At 38.0% G+C, this 24,323-nt stretch overlaps 1 protein-coding gene across 1 annotated transcript in view; it reads left to right on the forward strand.

The window, feature by feature from the left end:
* Sas10 (UTP3 small subunit processome component Sas10) overlaps positions 1–24,323 on the forward strand; it is a 234,556-nt gene that overhangs the window by 188,114 nt on the left and 22,119 nt on the right. The window contains exons 12-13 of the mRNA XM_090383933.1: positions 11,363–11,456; positions 18,704–18,807. Coding sequence (XP_090240059.1) covers positions 11,363–11,456; positions 18,704–18,807 — 198 coding nt within the window. The remainder of the gene's footprint in view (positions 1–11,362; positions 11,457–18,703; positions 18,808–24,323) is intronic.

Below are 24,323 nucleotides of genomic sequence, written 5' to 3' on the forward strand. Positions count from 1 at the left end.
GTTGGAGTTATAATAGACTGACACAGAGGAAGATCTACGGGGAATACTACAAAATCCTAAAATACCCTCCTTAGGCCTCATAGCTGAGCCTTTTAAAGAGAAAGGGCCAAGCATACTAATATTAGGCATCGACAAAAACATGATCCCAGAAGAACTTGTTCAGGAGATTTATACCAAAAACTGCCGTCAGCTACCCACAGGTGATGAGCCACGACAGCATATCATACCAAGGTATAAAACAAAGCCCAGAAATGGAAACTCTGCTAACTGGATCATTGAACTGTCTCCGGCCACTTGGAAAATCCTGAGCCAACAGTCCAGAATCTATGTAAACTGGGGTAGCCACCGTTTTAGAGAGCATGTGGCTGTTCCCAAATGCTTCCGGTGTTGTTGCTTTGGCCACACGACTCACACCTGGAAGCAGTCGCAACCCACTTGTGGTCATTGTGCCAATACTGGGCATATTTTTTTTTGGGCAATATAACAATTGCCCAAAAAAAGCGGAAACCCCGGTTTGTGCAAACTGTAGGGCCATGAAGTTACCATCGGATCATTTCATCAGGGACAGTAAATGCCCTGTTTACATTAAAGCAAAGGGTGCGCAACAATTGAGAATCAATTATGGAGAGTAATAACAACTACTATAATATGTCAAAGGTGAAGATAGCACAACACAATGCGCAACGCTCCAAGGCTGTTGTAGCACAGCTAGTTAAGAAAGCTAAAGAAGAGAAACTAGACCTACTTCTTCTACAAGAGCCCTATATACATAAATATCAAGTTAGAGGGAACCCACTACAGTTTAAAATTGTCCAAGTGGATGGTGAAACTCCTTGAGCTGCCATCGCTATTTGTAACCCTGACCTCACTGTAACTAAGATAACAGACCTGGCACAAACTGGGCAGTCTGCGCCCATATAGCATCATCCCTAAGGGAATTTTACGTAGTGTCCATCTATGCCCGACCAGGAGAAGACATACTCCCTACAATACAATATCTTCAGAATCTGCAGCAACAACTACCAAATGCCAAACTTATATTAGGCCTTGATGCAAACTGCAGATCACCTGCCTGGCACAGTGAGACACCAGAACGGTGAGGAACAAACAAAGGCCAGCGCCTAGAGGAGTACGTATCAAGCAGCGACCTATCCATTCTAAACAGACCAAACCAGCCCCACACCTTCTTGAACACTATGTGGGAAGCTAATATCGACCTAACCCTTGCAAGTCATTCCATAGCAGGACACCTCTCTCCTTGGGAGACAACAACACTGGACCACTTCAGATCACAGTGTGTTAACTTACAACCTCCACCAATCACTCCAAACGCAACATGTCACAAGACTTTTATTACTAAGATACTCCATATCAAAAGCAGATTGGAAACTTTTTAAGCAGCTGCTGACGGAGAAAGCAGAAAATTTCCACCCCAATGAATTCAACCTAGACCGGCATCAGCGAGAGGTAACAAAATAATCACAGAAGCGGCAGATATAGCCATCAAGAAGAAGATGCCTTCCCTCAAAGCCGTTCCTTGGTGGTCGCCAGAGCTCACAGATCTCTGGAAAAGGGTAAATAGTGCCCGCAAGGCCGATGTACTACGGCAACAGTACCGTGAGGTCAGAAATGACTACACAGCTAAAATAAAGAAAAGAAAGAAAGCCTCATGGGAAAACCTAGTAAATACAGAAGGAAATGCTAACCCCTGGGGTGTGGTGTATCGGGTCTCCACAAACAAACTCCCCAGAGGGGAAGTCGTAACGGCAAACGAGACAGCTCAGGGAACCTATACCAGAACATGGAAATCCTCTATAGACAATATCTTGGACCATATCTTCCTTCCTGCAACCGAGCCTCAAACCCAGGAACAAAGAAAACTATGTGAGAACAATAACACATACACAATTGGTCCACTTGATATTGATGGGTCAAGTGTTGATGATCCTGCTCAGGTAGCTAACAAACTAAATGAATATTTTGCATCGACATTCACACATGAGGAGTTATTCAGCGAGGGGAATGCCAGAGGTGTATTCAACTCTAGCAGTAAGCTACAGAATCTTGAAATAACTGGGAGTAAAGTGGAGGAGAAACTGTTGAAGATAAACACAAGAAAGGCACCCGGGGTGGATGGGATCTATCCAGTTATATTAAAGGAGGCGGCAAAGGAAGTAAGCAAACCCTTAGCCATAATTATGAGAGCTTCCTTGGACTCAGGGGAGGTACCCATAGACTGGAAATGTGCAAATGTGACCCCAATTCACAAAGGAGGATCAAAGGCTGACACAAGTAATTATAGACCTGTGAGCTTAACTTCTGTTACAGGAAAATTAATGGAGGCACTGGTTAAAGAAGCACTGCAGGATCATTTAGACAAGACTTCAGTTATAGCTCAGACACAGCATGGTTTTGTTAAGGGGAAGTCTTGCCTGACCATCTTGATTGGATACTATGATGCAGTCACAAAAGAACTGGATGCAGGGAATAAATTTGATATTATATACTTGGATCTTAGAAAGGCTTTCGATACTGTTGCACATGGAAGACTGCTATACAAATTGGAGCAGTGTGACATTGGAGGCAAATTGCTGCTATGGATAAAGGGGTGGTTGAGGGGGAGAAGACAGAGAGTGGTAATCAATGGACACTGCTCATCGTGGACTGATGTTATTAGTATAGTCCCTCAGGGCTCAGTGTTGGGTCCATTATTGTTTTCTGTATTTATAAATGATATTGATGATGGTATATCGGGCTTAATGTCCAAGTTTGCAGACGATACAAAGGTTGGCAGGGTTGTCAAGGACACTACTGACACTATGCTGCTGCAACAGGATCTGGAAAGGTTGAGCAGATGGGCTGAGAGGTGGCAAATGAAGTTTAACATTGACAAATGTAAAGTACTACACATGGGAAACAGCAACCCCAGAGCAACGTATCAACTCTTTGGTACTACACTGACAGTGATAGAGAATGAAAGGAACTTGGGGGTGGTTGTGCAGGCAGATATGAAGTTCTCTGAGCAGTGCAGATGGGCTGCAAGAGTAGCTCATGGTGTATTGTCAATGATATACAGGAATTTTTCCAGCAGGGATAAGGAGGTGATTATTCCATTGTATAAGGCGATGGTCAGGCCACACCTAGAGTACTGTATACAGGTCTGGAGGCCTCATTTCAAGAAGGATGTAGAGCTGCTGGAACGAGTACAGAGAAGGGCAACAAGATTAGTGAATGGAACAAAGGGGTGCTCTTACGAAGAAAGGCTTAAGTTTTGCAAATTACAGTGTCTGGAGACTAGGCACCAGCGAGGTGATCTGATAGAGGTGTATAAAGCCTTGAATGGTTTAAGCATGCTCAATGCTGATGGGATTCTTCCTCTAGCTCAGAAAAATCACCTGAGAGGGCATAAATTCAAATTGAGGAAAGACAGATGTAGGATAGACGTGCGGAAATTTGCCTTTAGCCAGCGGGTGGTTGGTTGGTGGAACAGACTTCCATCCCTTGTGGTGGAGGTTGATAGCCTAAATAAGTTTAAGGCTCAGCTGGACAGGTATTTTGAACGAACAGAGGGGTGAAGTGGAAGTGGGTTTTTTTTTTTTTTTTTTGGCTGATGCTGCATAAGCTTGCTTTCTTGCATCAAATGCCTCTACTAATGCTAATGCTAACAACCACAGCTGTTGAACCTGCCTTCTCACCAGTGGAACTCCGCATAGTGACAGCGAGAATGAAAAATAGAAAGACCCCTGGTATAGATAAAATTGAGCCCGAGATAGTAGTAGTAGTGGCATGTGATGCAAGAAAGCAAGTGTATGAGCTTATGCAGCATCAGCCAAAAAAAAAAAAAAAAAAAAATCACACCATTCCCTCCAAATGCCTGTCCAGGTCCTCCTTAAATTTATTCAACCTATCAACTTCCACTACGACAGATGGAAGTTTGTTCCAGCAATTAACCCCCTGTTGGCTAAAGGCAAATTTCCGCACATCTATTCTACCTCTGTCTTTTCTTAATTTGAATTTATGCCCCCTTAGGTTCGTAATCTGAACAAGTGGAAGGATCCCATCAGAATTCAGCGTGCTCAACCCATTCAAGGCCTTATATACCAAGGCCTTGAGATGCTCAAGGTGGTGGTAGAAACTATACCGAACACAATATTGGGACTCCTCAACCGATGTCTCTCGGTGGGCCACTTCCCGGCCTCGTGGAAAACGGCACGAATAAAACTCATTTTAAAAAACCCGACGAAACCACAAGGAATGCCAGGGTCGTATAGGCCAATCGCCTTGCTGTCAATCTTCAGCAAGCTCTTCGAGCGCCTTCTCTACCAAAGAATTGAGAACCACTTCCAAGAATCAAACCTCATGTCACCTAATCAATATGACTTTCGGAAGGGGCGCTCGGCTGTAGAGGCTGTGGAAAATATTATTGAAACAGCTAAAAACTGCAACACAAAATACTTCCTCCTAATATCGATTGACTTCGCAGGAGCCTTTAATTCTCTCTGGTGGCCTGCTGTTCTGGCCAGGCTCTGGAAGGCTCATATCACAGGAGACATATCGATGCCTCAAATCCTATCTTGAAAACAGGCGAATCACTGTTACCACTCCATATGCCTCTGTTTCTAGGCCGGTCCACAGGGGCTGCCCCGAGGCGCAATATAGCCGAAGTTGCTCTTGCGCCATTAAACCCCAAACAACAACAACAGGGGCTGCCCTCAGGGTTCTGTTCTGGGGCCGCTCTTGTGGAACCTGGTCCTAGATGAGTTCCTTAATTTGGATATTCCAAATGTTAAAACCCAGGCATATGCGGATGACCTGGTTCTGATGCTGCAGGCTGAGAGCGGGCTCCTGTGGAGACCATAGCAAACCGGGTCACTAGTGACTTGCAAAATTGGGCTAGTACAAATCTCCTTACTATCTCCCCAGAAAAAACAAGTTCAATACTTCTCAAAGGATTCTTTGACCCTAGAAGACCACCGCAGATTAAGATAAACGGGAAAACCATAAAGTTGCTAACAGAAATAAAATACCTTGGAGTGATACTTGACAGAAACCTTAGCTTCACACCACATCTCTGCTACCTGAGAACAAAAATAAGAAGATATGCGAGCCTACTGGCCAGAGTCACTAGGAAAGATTGGGGCCTGAAGAAGAGGGCCCTTGGCATCCTCTATAAGGCATTTTTATCCCAGCACTAGCTTATGCAGCTGGGGCCTGGTACACATAGACTAGCACAGCTGTCAACAAGAAAAAACTAGAAATGACACACCGATCAATATTACTCATAATGACAAGAGCTTGCTGCACTGTGAGCACCCACGCGCTCCAGGTCCTGGCGGGATGCCTTCCCTTGGACTTGGAGATTGCATGGTGGGGGTTGCTGTACCAACATTCCAAAGGAAAAATAGTCTCTCATATAGGATTGACCACAGACCCAACAAACTCCAAAACCGTGGAGAACAGACGGATTTTGCAACACATGAAATCACTATGGCAAAATCGCTGGAACCTCAGTAACAAAGGCTCCATTACTAAGAAGTTTATACCGAATGTAGGACAAGTTTATCAACTCTCCCCAGCCTGGTTTTTGCCCGGACTCTAAACTACCTACCTATTGACCGGACATGGCTCATTTAGAAAGAGGCTATATGAATTTGGAATCTCAGCTACTCCGCGGTGCTCCTGTGGACAGGAGGATTCCTGGGAGACCTGGTATACAAGTGTGACCAATACGAGGACCTCAGATGTCAACTATACACCAAGATTCACTCACTTCTTCGAAACCAGGAGGACATCGTTCTACAAGAGGAAGAGACCTACAAAGCATTCACACTTTTTGCGCAAAATCTGTTCACAAGACAACGGACCCTACCCTCCCCTTGAGTGGAGGTATTCCAAAATTTCACAAATCCATGAATAGGACAATATCAATCACGAGACAACAGCCATCCCTCAATGGCCCAGGGTAATGGCACAACTAAGACTCTGACTCAACTTGTTCAAAGACACCATAGAAGACCAGAAGAACCCCATCTTGCCCTGTTGGGCACCTGGACTAAAGGACATCCAAGGTTGTCATATGACTCAACATACACTGTTTCTCTCTTGAACGGTGCTTTCTTTCCCTTCCCGTGGGGAGAAGGGGCTTTGCCCCCACTTCTTCCCTTCCCTCTGGTGGAGCACGGGCCTGCTCCACTGCAATCGCGGGCCATCCTCTCTATCGGCCCCTTACTTCCTTTTCTTCCCTCCAGTCTTCACACCCCATTTACTGTTGACTTTCACAGCATTTTCAATCCTACGGGTCCAAATTTAACTACATCAAAATTTCCTGCCCGACCCATTTAGGCATATAGAAAATATTATTTCAGCGTATAGCCCCTCGCAAGCATCTAAATTATTCTAACAAATGCTAATAACTAACCGCAAACAGCATTTTTTTTTTTTAAGGTTCTAGCCACTGAAATCCCAGGAAAGTAGGTGGCAGGACCCGCCAGTGTACTATATATATAGGTAACACCCGGCCGGTGGCGAGGTATGGTAACGTCGAGTCCCATTAGGGGCCTGGCGGCTAACAGGCCGGATGAACAAGGGCACAACATGCTAAATACCACATGACCCATATACTTTTAAATCCCTGGCTTGTCCGATACAGTGTACATATGCGGAGATGGGAGAAATCCCAGGAGCCATTAGACCCAAATATACCTATACCTAAACATCATTGCTGACCAGGTACACCCTTTCATGGCATCGACATTTCCCTCTGGTGGTGCGTCTTTCAGCAGTATAATGTGCCATGCCACACTGCCCAGACTGGTTTGCAGAACACGAGGAAGACTTCCAGGTATTCCCCTGGCCTCCAAATTCCCCAGACATCAATCCCATCGACATCTGTGGTTTGTGTTGGAACAGCAGCTCTGATATGCAGCATCTCAACCACCGACCTTACAGGAGTTAAAGGATCTGCTGGTTACGTGTTGGTAACCAGCTGGTTACCAACACGTGCCTCGCTGGGTACGAGCTGTTTTGGCTGCATGTGGAGGACCAACATCATATTAGGTAGGTGGTCATAATGTTTTGGCTCCTTGGTGTGTGATCTTGTCTAGAAATCATTGTAATTGAAGATAAGCAGAAGGATCTTTTTTTGTGAGATATAAGATAGGACAGAAATCAGCTAAGTTATCTTTGCCCCACTGGAGAATTACTTTGAGATCAGGTAATTCTTGTGAAGTAAAGGAATTGGTGGTGGATGTTTGAGAAAATAAGTATTCTTCTATAGTTTACAACCCTGATTACCCACCCCCTCTTGAAGTTTAGGCTTGTATGCCTAGCTTTATCTTCCCACTTATTTGAAACATTGCTAACCTCAGAACATTTTGCAAACATTGATTGTTGTGCCAACAAACAGGAATTCTTAATGATGTGACTGCATGTATTTCATTGACCCATATCAGATAAACACAGATCCTCTCCCCTAACTAGCAGTAGGCTATATACCAATGTGTGTCATTTTAAGAAGGAGGTGGATTGTTTGGGATTGGGTATAGAGAAATGCATCAAGATTAGTCAAGAATACTCTTACCACGAAAGCCTTTAGTTCTGCAAATTGCAGCACTTGGAAACTAGGTTTCTGTGATGAGAACGAGTTGAAGTGTTCAAATATTTGCGCAAATGGACTAAACTAAATGCCAATGGCATCACTGCTATTTTTCAGACAACATACGTGAGGGGAAATAAACATAATTTGAAAAAAGCAGATGGATGCAGGAAATATACAAAAATTTTATTTTCAGCCAGAGAATATTTTTATTGTTGGAATAAAATTCCGTTTTCTATTTCAGAATTGGGTAATTTTAACAAAATTAAGGAAGAATTAGACAGAGCATTAGAGAGGTCAGAAGAAATGGAATGCTAAACATGGAATCCAGAAGTTGTGGTGACATGGCTGTGTACAGTAAACCCCCACTATTCGTGGTATCTGTATTCGCGATCGCTGATTTAATATAAAATGAAACCTAAAAAAAATGTGAATTTTAAAGTGCCGTGAATATTTTCCGCCATAAAAAAACATGGGCGTGGCTAAAATTATCTTTCCCCGTCAAAAAAGCGCTCAGTGGGTGGGGGGAGAGGGGTGACAAAATCGCGAGCGTGGATGTTTCTCGCTAATCCTTGTTCAGTATGTGTTATGGGCTTGTCATGGAAGGTTTGGTCGTTTTCTTTTAATTTATATGCTTATAAATTGAATAAATTTATCAATTTATAAATTGATATGCTTACAAAAGTGATAAATCTACCATTTTGCAGTGTGTTAGTGTAAACAGACTTTTTTGAGTGTGTTAATGGAAGAAAGTGCCTTTATTGTGGACAAGTTTTTTTACCCGTACAAAAATATGGCTACGAATAACAAGGGAAATGTCAAAATATCAAAGGTGATGACATTAGCAAATAAAATTGAGTTATTAGGCAAAATTTGTAATGGTGAAAGTAAATTACTTTGAGATCAGGGAATTCTTGTGAAGTAAAGGAATTGGTGGTGGATGTTTGAGAAAATAAGTATTCTTCTATAGTCTTTTGCCACTGAAGAGAAAGTGTCTCTTCAGTGGCAAAAAATTATAAAATCAATGAGTCAACGGTACGATCAATCAGAAAATCTGCCGTAGTGGCCGTGAAAATGCGCTAATTGCTTCAAAAATTTGCTCTGTAACTCGTGATGTTAAATTAGAAAAAATGGAAAAGGCTTTAAATCTGTGGGTAGAAGACCGAACTCAAAATAAAATTCCGTTAAGTTCACTCATCATTCGTGAAAAGGCAAAACTCCTTTATCAACACTTTAGCGAAACTGGTGATAGCACTGGCGGGATAAGTTTTTTTTGCTAGCAAAAGCGCCGGTTTGAAAGATTTGTTTGAAATTTCTAATAAATATTACATTTAATATTAAATTGTTTCTTATTTTCATTTCGATGCCATACGCTTTAATTTCACTATGTACTGTCTATGTACAGTCATATTATGAAGGTACATATAATACATACATAGACAACATTTTAGACTAGTTTTTCTTATATATTTCATACTTTGGAACGGAACCCCTTTATTATTATGGGAGCCATAACTCAGTATTCGCGACATTTCTCAGGAACGTAACCCCCGCGAATAGTGGGCATTTACTGTATTTAATTTTAATTTGCTGTGTATTTTTAACCTGCATGAAATGGGAAACAATGGTGTTCTTAGGTTGGTGCTGACACATTGTCTGCTGTTGATGTTGCCATTTTGGTGATGTGGCTAGGGAATTGGCCTATGATGTGGCTAGGGAATTGGCCTATGATGTGGCTAGGGAATTGTGCTATTCTTTAAATGGATTTAAGGTATTCTTCAGCCAATAACAGAATGCTACGCACCCCATCCCCATATCCCCTTTTTTTCAGTTGGTCAGAGACTGATTTTCTAGTGACATCGCTCCAACATCCACATCACTAATTGAAGGACATTATAGGTCTCTGTTTTTTCTATAAAAGTTACAGTAAAGCAGAAGACATCCAGATAGCTACAATTGTAGTTCTGCAAGGTTAATGTTCCATTTATTTGTTAACAGGTTTGCAGTTCAGATGCTAGGCTACAATTGCTTGTATCTAGGACATTTGCTATTTAATTTTTTATTTGAAATTGAAACTTTGTTATTCTGTTAGTTTAAGTTTTCAATATCAATGCTGGTGAGGAAGAGGCAGAATATTTGGTCATATTTTCATTTGAATTACATCATCTAAATTTCCAGTAAATTTTTGCGAAGCAGTTAACACATTAAAGCTTTACAAAATTTTAACTTAATAGCAAATGTGAATTTTATAGGTGGGTAAGTATATTTAATTAGCTGATTTTAAGTTTTAAAGTAATATAAACTATAAAATATTTAAGGGCCAAAGCCTCATGCTACGAGATAGAATGACTAACATATGGGTAAGTGCAAAGGCATCAATTAACGTAGCTATCTACCAAAGTAGTTAAGTTGAATTGGCATCGTTTTGATTATATCTCATATTGTGAATACCTTCACAGCGAGTTGATATGGTATTGTAAACCTCAAATAAGTAACACTTCACCAATGGTGAAGACTACCGTTACTTATTCTCAGCGGATACCACCAACCAGGTGGTACCGTTTTAAAGCTTGTTGGCTGTTCATCGGTGTGTGTGTGTGTGCAGGTATCCTGGTTTTGCAATAGTGACAACCCAGTTATGAAGTATAACTTCACAATATGAGAGATGCCTAAAGGTGTGCAGTAGTATAAACTATAAAATATTTAAGGGCAAAAGGCTCATGCTACAGGATAGAATGACTAACGTATGGGTAAGTGCGAAAGCATCAATTAACATAGCTATCTAAGTAGTTAGCCAAGTAGTTCAAGTTAAATTAACATAGCTATCTAAGTAGTTAACCAAGTAGTTCAAGTTAAATTAACATAGCTATCTAAGTAGTTAATCAAAGTAGTTAAGTTAAATTGGTATCATTTTGATTATATCTCATATTGTGAATACCTTCACAATGAGTTGCCATGGTATTGTACTACCTTGAATAAGTAACACTTTGCCAATGGAGAAGACTGCTGTTACTTATTCTCGGCAGATACCACCATTGCAACATGGGTACCTGCCCATCCACTGATGAAGAGACAACAAGCTTTAAAAAGGTGCCATCTGGGTGGTGGTATCTGCCAAGAATAAGTAACAGTAGTCTTCTCCATTGGTGAAGTGTTATTTATTCGAGGTTTATAATACCATGGTAACTCGTGAAGGTATTCGCAATATGAGATATAATCAAAACGATGCCAATTTAACTTAACTACTTTGTTAGATAGCTACGTTAATTGATGCTTTTCGCACCTATCCATACATTAGTCATTCTATCTCGTAGCATTCCTTTTGCCCTTAAATATTTTACAGTTTATATTACTGCACACCTTCAGGCATCTCTCATATTGTGAAGTTATGCTTCATAACTGGGTTGTCACTATTGCAAGACCAGGGTATCTGCCCACCCTGGTGTTGCAATAGTTTCAAAGGTACCTTTGAAATTGTGCCGCCTGGTGGTGGTATCCGCTGAGAATAAGTAACAGTAGTCTTCTCCACTGGCAAAGTGTTACTTATTCGAGGTTTACAATACCATGGCAACTCGTTGCGAAGGTATTCACAATGTGAGATATAATCAAAATGATGCCAATTTAATTTAACTACTTCGGTAGATTGCTACGTTAATTGATGCATTTGCACTTACCCATATGATAGTTTTAAAGTAATATATGATTATCAAAAAATTTCCAGATATTCAAGAAATTCACTAAAACTATCATTAACTTTTATTTACATAGAATACAAGAGAAACATGAAGAGGCATTAGATACGCAAAGAAAAATTTTAAAAGGAGAAAAGAGGAAATGTGTGGATGAAGCAATTTATGAAGAGGTTTTTTTTTTTTTTTAACTCTGTCCATTATTTTCCTGGTTTAAAATAGCAAATTAGTTTTATTTCAGTTTTCTTGCTTCAGAAATTTATTGAAATGATATTTTATTTTTAATGAACTTAGCATGTGTTTATTTACCATAAAAATATTTACTTGCTTACATACAATAGGTTAATGCTTGCATAATAGCTTTCAGTTACAGCAAAGAAAGGTAGACATTTATTGCTCTTGGATTTATGGATTTATGAATGTTAATTTTGATTTTACATGCCAGTTTAATACTATCACTCATTGAACAATTTATTTGCAGTATCCCTTCTTGAATTATGTAGGATATATTTTTGAACAGCAGAAGTCTGTCTTATCATTGAATCCACAAGATGGTGAATATGCCTCTGGTATATTAAGCATTGCAGACTGGATGTGAATTTGTATTTCTCTGATTGGTTGTAAGTTAACTGGATGAGCCCAGAAGCAGGGTGGTCCCTGTCTCATTCTCTTGATCAGGTGATTAATATCTAAAGGGCAGGTCACCTAAATAGCGGTTCTTTGCCGAGAGCTGCCACTATTTGTTCGTGATAATTTGATACTTAAAATTGATACTCTAGATTTTAAGCTGGAAAAGTGAAAGACTGATTGTAATAGTAAGCTTATCTTAGACATATACTTGGACATCAAATTAGGACATGGCTTATGAAAGAACTGTCCTCGCATGCCATTTTCTGTTTATAAAAATTGTTTGCAAATGGAATGCTTTAAAAGCCCTTGACTTGCATGTTAGTTCGAGGGACTGATTTCCCTAGTTTTTTTTCTGTGACATACTGTTATCAAATTGTTGCAAAGTAGGTGTCTTTAAAGGAAGGGTTCTGACTTACTTTCCAATTTATTTTGAGTTTGGAAAAATATCTAACTAGGTGTTATTACCACAGCTCTAGTGAGTACCATATTTGACGGCATATAAGGTGCATTTTTGCATATAGGATGCACCCTCATTTTAAAAAGGAAAAAAGTTTTAGTGTATTTATTCTAATGTGTATAGTAGAAAAAAGCTTATCGTAAACATGTGATCAGAACAGCAAGAAAAATACTAACTGTATAATATACATTATCTAATTATTATTATTAATTTACCAATACAGTAATTTAAAAGAAAAATAAAAGAATCTTAGCTACATTAGAAAATGAACAAAAATATAGTGAGGGAAATGTAAAAAACATTAGCGTTCTGCAAAGGGAAAGCTCAATCATTTTGAAAACAAAAAAAAAAAAAAAAAAGTCTTCAAATCACAAAACTCTTCCTCGCTAATGTTGGTATCATTGTCTTCAAATAACAGTGTCTTCGGTGCGATCTAGGGCATTACTAATTCCATTCTTGAAAGACTTGAAAAATACTGAATCTTTTTCAAAAGACACGCTGATGCCATACAAGGTCCGAAATCTTTCATGAGAAACATACGGCAGTTCCTTGTAAAGCTTTAAAGGCATCGTTGGAAGTTTCATATTTAATAGGAAAAATTTTGAAATCACATTATTGCCGAATCTCTTGTTCTCCCTGCTGCTATAAAAATGATTTCAATTATGCGTGGAGAAAAGTACAGCAATGATCTGAATACCATTCCTCTGTCCAGAGGAATGGTGTTCTCGCAGACTCTGGACAGAGTCTGCGAGACTGTCCAGAGACAGAGTCTCGCAGCGTATTACAGTTATCGCAGACAACATAAAATTCAGTTGATTAAATCGATTGAAAGAAAGTCCAATTTTTGCAATACCGGCAAATGAATTCACGGATATTTAAAACCTTGCTCAACTTAATGTATATGCGAGATACTACGAGGGAAATATTTTAGAGAATTTTTTATTTTGCAAAGCTTCAGAAGGAAGAATGACGGGCGAGAAGATTTTTGATGTTATATTTTCTTTCAAACAAATAATCTAACATGGAACAACTGTGGTGCGGCTGCATTAACACGATAAAATAAAGGTTTAAAAGGCAAAGGTAAACGAAATTGCTCCAAATATAGTTTTGACTCATTGTACAGTACAGTACATAGGGAAGCATTAGTAGCAAAGGAAATGAAAACTAATTTGCATGAAGTTTTGAAAGATGCAATAAGTGTGATCAACTTTATAAAAATAGTATAAGCTTAAATAGCTGACTTTTCACAATGTAATGAAGTTGGATGAAACGCTTCTTTTATATACGAAAGTAAGGTCCAGTGGTAAAGTGTTGCAATGTCTTTTTGACATCAGACATGAAGTTTTATTGTTTTTATGGGATAAAAACCAGAACCTTGCTCAATTGTTTATAAATCAAAAATGGCTTGGAAAACTTAGTTCCTTTACTGATATATTTGAAAAACTTAATGATTTAAATTTAAGTCTTCAAGGACAGGGAACAAATATATTAATATTCAGTGATAAAATAGAAACATTCAAAGGGAAACTTAATCTTTGAAAAACTGAATTTAAGTGTAATAATATTGAAATGTTCCCATGCTTTTCTTTTGTAATAATATTGACATTTTACAATTTAGGAATATCATTGCCACCCACCTAACAATGCTAAAGAATTTTTCCAAATGATTTAATGTATCTCCATAAAAAAAAAAAAAAAAGTTGTATTGGATTTGTGATCCCTTTTCTTTTGATATTTCTTCATGCCCTGAAATTACCATTCAGCAAAAGGAAGATCTCGTCGACCTGTCACCGACGAAGCATTACGTGCTCTTTTCAGGGCTACAACTTGTGAAAAATTTTGGCTTTCTCTTCGAGATGAGTATCCAGAATTATTGAAAATGGCAATACAAACATTGCTACCTTTCGGGTCTGCATATTTATGTGATGTTGGTTTCTCAAAATTAACAGCTATGAAAACAAAAAAGCGTTCCAGACTTGATCCAGAAGATTACATGAGATTAGTAATTTTAAACATTGCACCACATATGGACTAAATATTATCGGTTATCCAGGCTCGTCCTTCTCATTAATTGTTAATTTTTTTATTGTTTAATCTTAATTGAAGAATAAGAATTTGATTTGTTGTTTTTACTGTATTCAATTAAAATATTATTTTAATGTCTAAATTAAAATGTTAACTATTTTTTTATTCCTTTCTCAGTACTCAAATAAAATTTTCTATTGCATAATTTATAAAATGCCATTTTTATTCTCTAAAAATCTGGTCATTCTACTTTGAGATTTACTTTGAGGGATCGCGTCAATTTTATTTTTAATAAAGCGGGTCGCGAGTAAAATAAGTTTGCACGCCACTGGACTAGGCGATCTGTTCGTGTGCCTTGGTAACTGACTGCCATTGACACACCTCTACCTGCAATGAGCACAGGTACACCATTCTTGGACATTGGACAAATGGAAAGGAGCCACCTGCTCTGATGAATCAAGGTTCCAGCACCCAATGGATGGGTGTGTATTCAACTGCAAGGAGGCAAACAGCTGCAGCCAGACTGCACAGTTGGACGAAAACAGAGTGGTGGTGGTGGCAGGTTTGGGGATGTTTTCATGGACATCACTGGATCCCTCTTCATCCCTACTGAACACAGTCACTGCCAGATCCTGCATCACCATTGTTTCAGACAAAGTTTTGCTTTAAATGGTGACTGTCTATCCAGATGGCACTGGACTCTTTCAATAAGACAGCACCCAATGTTACAAGGCCTGCATTGTGTAGGAATGGTTCAAAGATCATGCCTGAGTATTTTATGTGCTCCCCTGGCTGCCAAATGCCATTGACATCAATCCCATTGAATATTTGTAGGATACAGTGGAATTCAGCATTTGCCAGTCCACTCCAGGGCCTTTCTCCGTTGCTGAACTCCAGGATGTCCTAATGTCCAGGATACCTCAGGACACCTTCTCAGTCTGTGCCATGCTAGGTGCAAGTAGTAATCATAGTGAAGGGTGTCCCAACATGCTATTTGGTATCATAATGTTTCGGCTCATGAGCATGTGTACACATACTGAGCAAACACTGAATTATGATTACCTACCTAATACTATGCTGGGCCACCATTTGAGAGGTTGAAAAGAGAAATTGCAATGTGCTATCATCAGCAAAACTATAGATAGGATTTCCTGTAGTAATGGTCTACGTTTTTCCTCTAGTATATTATGACCTTCTTCAATGGAAGAAGGTTTATATACAAGAGGAAAAGAGTGGGAGAAAAAACTGCTTGGAGGACACCTTCATTAGTGCAGAAATCAGAAGACAGCCATCTATCATCACCCATAGTGAGTGGTCAGAGAGAAAACTGGATAGTCAAAAATCAGTTGGAAAATCATAAGATGGAAGCTTATTTTGGAGACTTTTATGCCAAACATGATCAAATCAACCGCCTTTGAAATGTTAAGAGCAACTGCTTGAGTTTCACCAAACTTGTCCATTGAATTTATTATAGATGAGTAACATAAGCCAGTATATAACCTTCATGTCAGTTTTGACACACATGTACTCAGAAAACTTACCCTACTTAAAATTAGCAAAAAATAATTCAAAAGTGTTCACTTTTTCATACAACCTTTATTTTCAATCCATTATAGATATAACTGTGAAAAATCCACTTTTTATATTAAAAACATTTTAATTTTAGTTTTTTTAAAATAAAATTCTCTGCATCACTAGACAAGTTTTTTTATCACTTTCCTTATTTGAGAATTATCTTTACTGTTGGTGAGTGAAATGTAAATTGGAAAACCTGCATGTTTCAAATTTGGAGGTTCTTCCATAAAACACAAAACCAGCACATCTCAGTAATCATATTGAAGAGATATCACTAATTTTAAATTCTTGGTTATCAGCATGTGCACAATAACTAACATACTTGCGATCGTTTTTGTGATTGTCAGTGGAGAAATCAAAGAAATCACTGTTGTGGAGAGAGATATCGGGATTTTCAATTGTGTGGACTGAGTAGATGAAAATCACATTTGAAATTTTTTGTGGCCTTGAAAATCCTATGTACATCCCTAAATGTTAAATAGTCGTGCGAGATTTCTAATAAACTGCTACGACCAATGAAAGGTTAAAAAAGGAGAGTGAACCAATTATTAAAAGAAACGAACAAAGAGAATGTTCTTTAAATAAATCAGTTTTATCCATTGACATATATCCCATTCCTTCTAATAATTCCCACTCCTTTTCCAAAAAAAAAAAAAAAAAAAGAGAGAGAGAGAGAGAGAGAGACCATTGGACTCTTTGAGATCTGGGCCATAATTATATGATCTCAGGTGGAGTAAGTAGGATTCCCCTGTGAGTTATTATGTGGTTTAAAGCCTGTGCAACATGTCCAAATTGGCCCATGATAGAGACATAATACACTGGTGCAATATGGCCTAAGATGCTGATGTGCTATAAAATCAACAAGAAAACAAACACACACACACACACACATGCGTGCATGCATATCTATTCCTGTTGAGCTCACTAATTGTCCAAATTGTTTAGCAAAATTTTCCACTTGAGCCTTCAAGATCGGGCCATCTGTTGAAAATTCAGCACTTCTTTGAGTGGTGAACCATTGAAGCGATGCTTCATCAACGTTTGTAACCTCGCACTTTCTAAATCCCCCCCCCGTTATGTTCTTTTCCAGTGCTAATATGTAAACATCTTTATTCGATATACTTGAAGAGGACAATGAAAACTTTTCACACACTTCAACATTTTTTTGCACCACATTCCAACTCACACATAATTTCAACTTTTTTGCGAATCGAGAGACACCTTCTTTTGTTAGTAGACATGTTTCCGAAAGAAGGGTTTATTTCTAACTGATTTTACTTTAAAATTATAGCAAAGTGATCTACACACAAAATTCTTAGATGCCTGAAATGCATACGACATCCTTAGAAGTCCCAAAATGCATACATTCTTAGAGGTCCCGAAATGCATACAACATCCTTAGAAGTCCCGAAATGCATACATTCTTAGAGGTCCCGAAATGCATACATTCTTAGAGGTCCCGAAATCCATACAAAGTTCTTAGAAGTCCTGAAATAAATTTATCGTTCAGTGAATATAAGACAATCTGTAAATGCAGCAAGCGCCAATGCACTATTGTATAGCCCCCGTCCCTGAAAGGGCAAGATCAAAAACTGGGCGCTAATCCGATGTGATGCGGGTGGTCATAAAAGCTGTCTCCTCTTCATCTTTGTCTATTCCACGAATTGGATTTCTTTTGACTACCCGAGTTACCAAAATTTGTTCTGTATGTCTGTGTAGTATGCTCATTATAAAAGTGAGCGATTGTATGAGAATATGCATAAATAAATTAAAGTCATTATGGCGTTTTGCTCGTTACAGCTGTGATTTCATTATTTCTGTGTTTGTTATAACCAAGTTTGACTGTATTATGAATTCTAATAACATCAGGCAATTAAGTACTGCTGAGAATGGGACATTTTTCAGTGTATCTCTGCTCAACAGTTCTCATGCATATATTGAGCAGAATAGTGTGAACATGGGATACCACATGAAATAACAATGGTGTGTTACTAATATTATAATTAGTAACACACCATTGTTCACTGAATATTTTGGTAGATAACATTTTTTTTTTTTTTTTTTTTTTGCAGTAATTATGAAGCCGATTTATAAATGGGTTGATAATCTACACACTTAATGTAATATGCTTGCTTTTTTGGCACTGTAAACTGTTTTTTGCTTAAATAGAATGAACATTTTTAAAAATGTTTTATTAAATTAAGCTAAACATGATGATTCCATCATTAATAAAATATGTTTATGTTACACATCCACATGGTATCTATAAGGAAAGGGGATAAATAATGTTGGATTTAAAAAAAAAAAAAGCTGAGGGAGAGTGTGTGAATGCAGTGCTGAATAGCTAGGCACTGAGTTCTAAAGAGCTGCACAGCTACCTTCAAAAGTTCAAGTTAAATAAATGAAATAAATATCACCTACACTTGGAGTTGTTTCTATGAAGTAAATAAACTTCGTGATTCAAGATTTCTAGAATTTAGTCTCAATCATTCCTTTCCCAAAGCCAAAGGATCAAGAGGAAGGAGAGTTACATCTAGGCTGTTACTTCTTGGACCTTAAAAAAGTGATATAAGCAGAAAAGAGCATTTAAAAGGGAGATTGATAATAGGACCAGAAGAAAATAGCATTATAAGTGGGACGTAAAATTAAGCTTTGAAGGTTTCTCTTTTAATTAACGTGCAGTTTGTAAAAAAAATTTACTTCTTTTTCATTTTTTTGTTGCTGTATTTTCAGAAAAAGCATTTCAAGAACTTTGAAACTAAAGATGAAAAGGATATTCTTTTGTTGTACGAACAAATCAAGGAAGCAAAACAGGCAGAAAAAGAAATTCAGTACAGGTAAGCTTGTGTGGTGAATTTATTGTAAACTTCATTTAGCTTAGGCTTTCCCAAATGACTGAATTTGTCAAAATTGATCTTCTATCATTCATTGTCTTCTATCATTCATTAAAATTTAAGTGAAAAAACAGGCAAGAGTATATGACCAAAAAGGACAAAAAAAGGCCAATTAAAAATTATTTATGTTTATGATGTACTAGTATGCACTGAGTGACCAATTCATTATATACCTACCCCCCCCCCCATCATTCAAGGAATTAAGCACTCTATCAAAAAGTGTTTGTATTTATACCAGGCTATGTAAAGCAGGTACTCAGATACCAATGGATTTTGTGTGTGCGTGAATACACACACACATGCTCATGCTCTGACAATGAAGCCGGTTTATTTAATGACAGTGGATGAAATGGTGTACAATTCGGTGAGAGAATGAGCTAACAGTATGGCCTAATTATTTGAGTATGATATTATTATTAAATAAGTTATACGGTGTAAGGAAGCCTGAGGCTTATGTTGCACCAGCCAAAAAAAAAAAATCCCGTGTTATCCTGAGGTGGGGGAGAGATAGTAGAAGGAAATCATCAAAAAAGCAAGAAAGAGAAGAATGATGATATCCAGCTCAGGACCCTGGGTTTGACAAGCCCATACTCACCAGATGTGAGCCCCTGGGGTTGCAAGCTGATGCTTGTCACTGTGTTGGGATGTTCATGCTTAAATTGCCTGGAATGTATCCAGGATGATCCAGCAACTGCTAGTTTTGTGGCCAGAGACAGCTTATTGATGTGAGAGTATGATAGATGGCGAAATTGCAATGTCAGATAGTGTATAATGGCATCAGAATGTATAGTGCATCTGACTCTCACAGATGGGATATAGCAGCATTGACCTCACCAGGATCAGTATCTTGCTAGCCTGGTGTATTGTTTCATATGCTCAGTTTATCCCTCTGGTAATGGTTACTTACAGTAGTACAGCATAGATTTCTTGACAAAAATATCTGGTTTTTCTTCTGTCAAATTCTAAGAAAGTTCTAAAATGGAAGTTATTTCTTCCTGCAAGTGGGTTAAAAATCCGATGCTGTAACTGTGTTTGGAAGCAGTGAATGTGTTTAAGATCAGCATTTAATTTTTTAAGATTTCAGACTCTTATTGCTCTGCACGCTTGTTTTGATGGAGCTCTTTTTAATATTGATTAGTTGGTTTTAATGATAGAATTTAGAATAGAATAAATTGATAACAGAATGTTGTTCACAATCTTCTTCTTCTAGTTCCATTTCAAAATAACCAAATAGTTTTATATCTGTTGCTCATGTGCATTTTCACAAAAAGCTAAATTGTCTATAAAGTTAAAAGTTCTAAATTCAAAATTACTGCTGCATGTGTATATGGGCTTCTGCCTAGGTAGCATTTTGGTTTACCAGCTCAGTTTCAGTTGATAATGTTCTGCTGTGTTGTTGTTGTTATTTGGTTTTTAGGAGCATTAGCAACTAAGGCCATATTGCTCTGGGATATGCAGTGGTCATTCCCTGACCTTTCCGCACCCTCCGTATTTGGTGGTGACGGGCTCGAACCCCGGTCTAATCAAGAAGCATGTGCTACGCACTGCTACTCCTTCCCAGCTGGCTACGGAGGCGCCCATTCTGCTGTGGCAGCTTAATCTGACATCAGTCACTTATTTGGAGATGCCTGGTTCAGTTTCCATCACTGACTGGAGGAGTTTCTGAAGTTCTCTTCAGACAAGATGGTATTATTAGTTGATATTGGGCAGAGGTAGTAGGATTTTCTCCTAAAAGTTATTTTGGGCTTTTGAGTCCCTACATGCAAATCAGCCTGTGAATACACACTTCTACAGACAACATATACACACAGATGTGAGCAGTTGATGCCATTAAAAAACAATTTGTTTTTCTGTTCCAGTGGTTTGAAAACTGGGTGCTGTGTATTTTTCATAAAAGTGCTGGAAACTTAAAATTTATTTTTCTGATGGATTCAGTAAATGCATAAACTTATTTTAACAATTATTAGAGAAACTATGTAATTGAATATCTGTGAAGAGAAAGTTGACTGAGTTTCTAGGGAAACTTTGTCAAATTTGTTTGGTTAACTAGCATTCTGTTGTAAAAGAAATTCAATAGAATGTGTTTTAAAAGAAATTCTATTAAATTTCTTTTATAATAGACATATACTGTAAAAGTAATTCTGATAGATTTTTTTTAAAGTAGAAATCTGGTGACCTACAACAACCTGCCCAAAATATGGTCCTGTTTAAAAGGCAATGCAAATCATCATAGTGCATAATGTAGGGTGCCATCAGCTGAAACAGTTTGAGAACCTCTGTGCTTTATGGCAGCTCACTTGAAGAGATCTCGTTTCAGTTCCTGAAGATTGGAAGTATTTATAAAGTCAGAGGCTTTAGTTAGCCAATCTAAGGTGGAGGGAGCATGATTCAAGCCTGCACACCATGCAGTTGGCATATAAATATTCTTATTTCTGTGAAATTCCCCTTACCCTAGATTTTCATAAGTACAGACCCTGATACTTATTCCTCATTATATCTGTAATAGCATCTGCTTAGATTTACATAGGTATATTTTTGTAAACTACAAAATAGTTTATTACCTTAACAGAATAAATATTTCATATACCCACTAAAACTAGATGCAGTACAGGTAACCCTCGTATAATATGGTTGTTCGGTTCCTACAAAATCTTGTGTTATGTGAAAGCATGTTATACAGGACTAAGAACCAGTACAAAAAAGGGGGTTACGTTTCAAAAGCTAACAAAAATATGCCATTTTTTTTTTTTTTTTTATAACTATCAGAAACTTAATTTTGATAACTTCATTTTTATAATAGTAGTAACTTGCTTCTTGCCCTAATGGCAGTTGAGCATTCTGGTCTCTTGCCAAAGCTATTGGCCGCAACTTTTGCCCCCCCCCCGTCAAAACCAGATGGTTCTGTTTTCACTTCAGCCAAGAATAAAGCGGACCTGCTAGTATCCCATTTTTCTTCCAACTCCTGTATCAATTATCTTGATAAAACACCTCCCACCATTCCCAACATGCTCCATTCAATGCCTCCTGTGGTCTTCCGTCAAAAGAATGTCACAAGGATTTTGGCGAATCTTGATGCTAAGAAAGCTTCAGGTACTGATGTTATTTCTCCACTTGTTCTCAAAACCTGTGCTCTTGAACTTACTCCTGTTCTTTGCCACCTTTTTTCACTTTCTTATTCCAAAGGTGTTTTTCCTTTTGCTTGGAAATTTGCTCATATCCAGCCAGTTCCTAAAAAGGGTGCCAAATCCCTCCCATTGCAATTACTTTTACTATTTCTAAAGTAATGGAGAAATCAATTAACTGCCAACTCTTCAACTATTTTGATCCACTGGTGATATTCTGGCTTATGTTACCCATTTATGGACAAATTCATTGGAAAAGTTTGGTGAAACACAATCAGTTTGCTCCATTTTGAGAAAAATTGCCCTGCTTCAATTTTTCGAATATCCACTACCAATTCCTTAAATGCCAATCTCCAGGTAATTCTCCAGTGGGGCAAAGACAACCTAGCTGATTTCAATCCTTCTAAAACTCAGTCTTGTCTTATATCTCGCAAAAAGGATTCTTCTGCTCCTATGCTTATCTTTGGTGACACTCCAATTTCTAGGAAAAATGATATATCTCTTTTGGGGATTACCCTGACTTCTAATCTCTCTTGGCAAAAGCACATTACAAATATTGCTTCCTCTGCATCTAAAAAACTTGTTTTCCTCTTTCGCTCTCGGTGTTACTTTTCTTCCAAACAGCTGTTCACTCTGTACAAATCGTAAATCCGTCCTGCCATGGAATATTGTTTCCACATCTGGGGTGGTGCCTCCAAAACCTCTCTCAGGCTTCTAGATTCCATTCAGAAGAGGGCAGATGGGTTAATTAATGACTCCTCTCTAACAGAGTCTCTCCACTTGCTGTCTCATAGATGTACTGTTTCTGCTGCAAGCCTTTTCTACAGATACTTCCATGGGCACTGTTCTTCTGAATTGGCTTCTATAATTCCCGCACTCTCTTTCAAAACAGTCCAAACACGTGCCACCACCAACGTGTCCAACTTGAAACTCACAGAACTAACTTTTCATCTTCCTCATTTATTTATTCAACTGCCGTTTTCTGGAACAACCTTCTTTCATACATGTTTCCTGAAAATTACACTCTACAGAAGTTCAAGTCTAATGGCAACAAATATCTTCTTTCGTCTTCTCAACCTCCAACCCAAGCATGGTACAAATGGGGTTTTCATAAAAAAACTTAAATAGTAATAACTGAACAAACATCTTACCTTACAAACTGTGATACTTATATGTCAGATAATGTACGTTCATTTAATTTTCTTCCTCTTCATCGCTGCTCAGCACAATCTCTTCTGCAGCATCTAGATTTTATGTACCTTTTGATCTCTTTCAAAGTCACAAACTGCACTCTTCACAATTATTTTTTATGTTCTCAAACAAGCACAAGTTCAATAGCACAGAACATAACCCAGGGATCTCCCAACAAAATACAGTGAACTCCCGCTTTAAACGATACGTGAAAATCTGAAGAATATTTTCCAATTAGCAAAATAAAAATAAATTTACACTTACATACATAGCTTAATTAATACCTACTGATTGATATTTCTGTTCACTGACTTTTTTTTTTTTTTTTTTTGTTGTAAAATTTAAACAGTAAAAATGATAAGCAATTAATAACAAAGAACACGGCACACACAAGTTGCAACAAACACTATATGCACAAGTGAGATACAGAGTAATGAGTTGCTGAAAATTTATTTATGTTTTTTATATGATTAAATATTTCATGGAAGGGGGAACACATTTCACCATAATAATGTGAAAACCCACAGAATTCCAGCTATCAGTACTGTAGCAAATGCAAGAAGATATAAAAATAATTACACTAACAGACAAGCCCAATAAACCAGAAAGTGCAAATTGTTTTTATTTTTTTTATGGTAGTGACCTCCAGAAATGTGCATTAGAAAAATAGCAGGGTTTTCCCAGCACAAAAGCTTAAAAATACAATTTTGTACAGGGCTTGCCTGTACGACATTTAGATGGCTATATAATTAACAGGATTCTAAATATGAATAATATATAAATACACCTCTCTCTCTCTCTCCCCCCTGAACTTTGGAAAATGACCTGTAAGGAATTGATATTTAGACTTCTGCATTTTAAAATTTAAAAGCACTTCTATGAACCTCCTGGGATGTGTGTAATGGTCTTTTTCAGTACTCTGGTGGTGGTGGTGATGGTGAAGTCAATGTTGTGACCTTGGATACAGTGAGAGGCAGTCTCTCTCTTATGTGTCCTTGCTACTCAAGTTGTTCTCACATTCCTTAATTGAATAGTTTACATTGATATGATTCTGCTGATCCATTAGTTGTTCATTCTTTTTGCAGGATCTTTTTGGCATTATTTGCTTTTGTGAAGTAAGTTTAATATTTTTTGGTTTCATCCTTT

Source organism: Mastigoproctus giganteus, chromosome 10 (assembly GCF_048544385.1).
Source record: "Mastigoproctus giganteus isolate SK-2022 chromosome 10, ASM4854438v1, whole genome shotgun sequence".
In the NCBI taxonomy this organism is placed as follows: domain Eukaryota; kingdom Metazoa; phylum Arthropoda; class Arachnida; order Uropygi; family Thelyphonidae; genus Mastigoproctus; species Mastigoproctus giganteus.